At 65.3% G+C, this 3,584-nt stretch overlaps 1 protein-coding gene across 1 annotated transcript; it reads left to right on the top strand.

Moving 5' to 3' along the window:
• Window positions 1–742: 742 nt before the first annotated feature.
• Window positions 743–2,482, top strand: GRIFIN (galectin-related inter-fiber protein). Its single transcript, XM_030849578.3, has 5 exons — window positions 743–928; window positions 1,171–1,250; window positions 1,350–1,509; window positions 2,033–2,199; window positions 2,332–2,482. Exons 1-5 carry the CDS (start codon window positions 743–745, stop codon window positions 2,345–2,347), a joined length of 609 nt encoding a protein of 202 aa, XP_030705438.2. The 3' UTR covers window positions 2,348–2,482.
• The last annotated feature ends 1,102 nt before the right edge of the window (window positions 2,483–3,584 follow it).

Here is a 3,584-nt window from a genome sequence, read left to right as displayed (position 1 = left end):
GCACTGTCGCACACGCTGCGTTTCCCCAGCCGCCCGGTCCCACGCTCACCACCCCCGCGCCCCCCCCTCCCACCCCCGTCACCTGCACCCTTACACACTCACCCACCTGCTCACCGTACACGCTCGCCGCGCACAGCAGCCCCGGTGCTCCCTGAGCCTGCCCTGGCTCCTCTCTGGGTCGGCCCCCCGGACAGTCCAGCCAAGAGGCCCCCATGGCTGCCCCCAAAGCCTGGGGAGACTCTGCCTGTCTCGGCTACACGCTCCCCGAGGGCCCCAGCCTGGCCCCCTCCCCCGCGCCGGGGCCCAGGAGCCAGGCCAGGAGAGGAGAGGGGCTGTGGGAAAGGCCCTCCCCCATCTTGTCCACCCGCCAGCGTCCTGGAATGTGCTGACCGCAGCGGCCCAGCCTAATCCCAGCTCTGCCCCGTGGGGCCAGCTGAGCCTCTGGAGCAGGGCAGCAGGGGGGGCGGGGCTGCGCTGGGCCGGGGGCACAGGCCGGAGGCACCAGGTGGTCTGACGGCATCCCCCCAGCCCCTCCTCGCTTGACCACAGGGGAGGGTGTGGGTCCCTGAGATCCTGGAGGCGGGGTGGGGGGCTGCCTCAACCACGCCCTTCCCGCAAAAATGGGGGAGAAGCTGCTTTCCCAGGTGCCTGAAGGATCCTAAGAAGCGAGGTGAACTTCGAGAGGCAGACAGGCCCCGAGGCAATGGGGGTGGGGAGGGGCCGCCCTGTCCCTGGAGCTTGAATGGAGGACCTGCTGGTGGGGGAGGGCGAGAGGCTGAGGACGGAGGGAGAGGTGGGGGCAGGGAAAGGCACAGTGACCTCATCAGCCACCCTTGGGGTGCGGCTCCCGAGCCCCCGCCCAGCCCGGCCCGCCTATATCCCCAGGCTCTTGCTGCTCCCAGCAGAAGCTGGAGAGATGACACTGCAGGTGGGTGAGACCTGGACTTGGGGAGAAGGGAGCAGGGCCAGCGGGGAGGGTCCCCCAGTCAGCTGTGCTCCTCCCCCACAGAGCTGCCCTCCCACGAGAACCCCAGGCTGAGAGGGAATGCTGCTCAGAGGGCCAGGGTCCGGGCAAAGTGCGTGCACTTTGGGGGACGCCTGGACAAGTGGAGTACCGGAGGGGGAGGATGTCACAGACACAGGGCGCTCTGTCCCCTCTTCTGCCTGCAGTTTGAAGCCTTCTATGCAGGGGGCCTGGCCCCGGGCTGGAACCTGCTAGTCCAGGGACACTCTGACTCTGGAGAGGACAAGTAAGGGACATCGCCCTCCCCAGGGTCCCCTCCTTGGCCTTGGGTGGGTGACTGCCCAGCCGTTCGCTGCTCTCACGAACCTCCTCATGATGCCCCCAGGTTTGAGATCAACTTCCTGTCTGAGACAGGGGACATCGTCTTCCACATCAAGCCCCGGTTCTCCAGTGCCACCATCGTGGCCAACACCTTCCAGGGCGGCCACTGGGGCCAGGAGGAGGTGTCCAATGTCTTCCCGCTGGTGCTCGGGGAGCCCTTTGAGGTGACGGGAGTGGGGCGAGGCCCTTGGGAGGCAGGGGAACCCATGGGGTGGGGTGGGCGAGGCCCTAGGGGGAGGGGCAGGGAGGCGGGGGTTGGGGTGCCTGTGGACACATCAGGGCCACCTGCTGCTTTGTGGGAAGGATGCTGTGTAGCATCTAGGGCTCCCTGTATCCCTGGCTTCCAGCAGCACTGCTGTCCCCACTGGGAGTCCCTGGGGGAGGGGGCTTATTAGAGATGCTTACGTGTAAAAGGGCCAGTGCTGGAGTCTCACTGCTGGGTCTGGGGGGTGCAACAGGGTGCCCACCCCCTGGCCGCCAGCTACCCCTCTGAGGAGAGAGGGAGGGACTCCTAGCTGGGGGTTCAGAACTCCCACGGGGCGGGCCTGCATGACAGCCGTTCCACATGCTCAGGGAACCCTGGGCCCCCCGGCTATGCCTCCTGGACTCAGAGCTCTTGGAGCTCAGTGCAGGAGCAGGTCGCAGGCCCAGTGGGCCGTGCGTGGGTCACTGGCCTCCCGCCCACAGATGGAGGTCAGCTCGGATGCGGAACACTTCCATGTCCACGCCCAGGAGCACAAGGTGCTGCAGTTCTCCCACCGCCACAGGCCACTGGCCGCCATCACCCGGGTGCAGGTGCTGAGTGACCACCGCCTGGCCCAGGTGGAGCTGGCCAGGAGAGGCCTGAGCTGGGGGTAATGTTCCCGCCCCGCCCCCAGAGCATCTTTATCCCGGGGCCCCATTTGCCTGGGGGGGGGGCGCTGTGGGCTTGCCCTGTCCCCATCTGGTGGGGCTGGAGCTGAGGCGGCTGTCCTGGATGCTTGCAGGGACGTGGGCTACTGAGCTGTGTCTGAAGTCCCAGGATCGAGCCTTGGCCATTGGCCATCCCACGCCCAGTGAAACCCACGCTGGGGAAGCTGTGGGGAGGGCCCTGTGGTTCTGGCCCCCCACTCTAGCTCCACCTTCAATAAAATTTAAGCAGGCTGCAGGAGCTTGGCTACTTGGAGAGGGGGATGGGCTGGGGTGGGGTGGGGCCATTCGAAGCAGCCCTGGACACCCTCCCCAGGGCTAGGGGTCAGGGGTCCCTGAGACCTACGTCCTGGTGGTGGTCCAGCCCCTTACCTCACCCCCAGGACACTGAGGGTCTGGGGGGGTGCTGGGACAGGCTTGTGGGGAGGCCCCTATCTGGAGGTGGGGAGTGGTGATGAGATCCAAGGAGGGGAGGGCTCCTGGCCATAGGCCAGAAGGTCCCAGCCGGTCTTCACCCAGGACACTCACACCCTCCAGCTCCGCCCTCAGCCCCCAGCCCAGGGCAGTCTACTGAGAGGTCCCAAAGATTCCTCTTTGCCCTACTTCCCCTAGGGTACACGGAAGGGTCCCTCCTGCAATTCCTGTCCCTGCCCACTTCTGTACGTGTGGTGGGGGAGGAGGGAGCCCTGGCCAGTGAGCACAGCTGCGAGTCCCCCGGCCCCTGGCTTCCGAGCCCAGCTCACCCAACCATCTCTCTGTCCATCTCAATTAAAATGGTGATGTCACAGTTTAGGATGAGGCTTAGCCGGTGTTCACCCTTTGCAAGTGAATTATTTGCAAGTGAATTATTATTAAAAGAAAAGTCGCAGGTCAGTGGTATCACAGACAGAAGGGTGGGGTGTAGAACCGGCTGTCTCCGTCTGAGTTGCAGCTCTGCTGCCCCGATGTGCGACCTTGGCCAAGTTCCTGAACTTCTGGGCACGAAGAGAGCCCTCAAGTCATCGGGAACGGTGAGGCTCCAGGAGCTGATTCAGGAGAAGCGCTAGAGAAGTGGCTGGCACTCGTCATGACATCACCTGCCGTGGGATTCCTGACAGGACACACATCTGCCCCAAGCATCTTGCCCTCTAAGCTTTACAGCTGGGGAAACTGAGGCTGGGTCGGGGAAGAAGTCAGCAGCAGGGTGGGGCCCACGGAGGGGAGGGCCCAGCGACCCAGTGCCCTCTGGAGCTGAGGAACCATCCAGGGTGGGCGGCAGCTGAGCAGGGCAGAGGGGAGACGGCGGTGCCCCCGCCCCCAGGTGAGACAATGGCGGCCCCAGACTCCAGCA

The sequence above is a fragment of the Globicephala melas genome, chromosome 15, assembly GCF_963455315.2.
Source record: "Globicephala melas chromosome 15, mGloMel1.2, whole genome shotgun sequence".
NCBI lineage: Eukaryota > Metazoa > Chordata > Mammalia > Artiodactyla > Delphinidae > Globicephala > Globicephala melas.
This window is presented reverse-complemented; position numbering and strand designations above follow the sequence as displayed.

What these genes read in the sequence shown, in the direction of transcription:
- GRIFIN (XM_030849578.3), top strand. Translation starts at nt 743, where the DNA reads ATGGAGGACCTGCTGGTGGGGGAGGGCGAGAGGCTGAGGACGGAGGGA. An exon ending in CTGGAGAGATGACACTGCAG is followed by an intron (nt 929 to 1,170) that starts GTGGGTGAGACC and finishes TTCTGCCTGCAG; the next exon opens with TTTGAAGCCTTCTATGCAGG. An exon ending in TGCTCGGGGAGCCCTTTGAG is followed by an intron (nt 1,510 to 2,032) that starts GTGACGGGAGTG and finishes TCCCGCCCACAG; the next exon opens with ATGGAGGTCAGCTCGGATGC.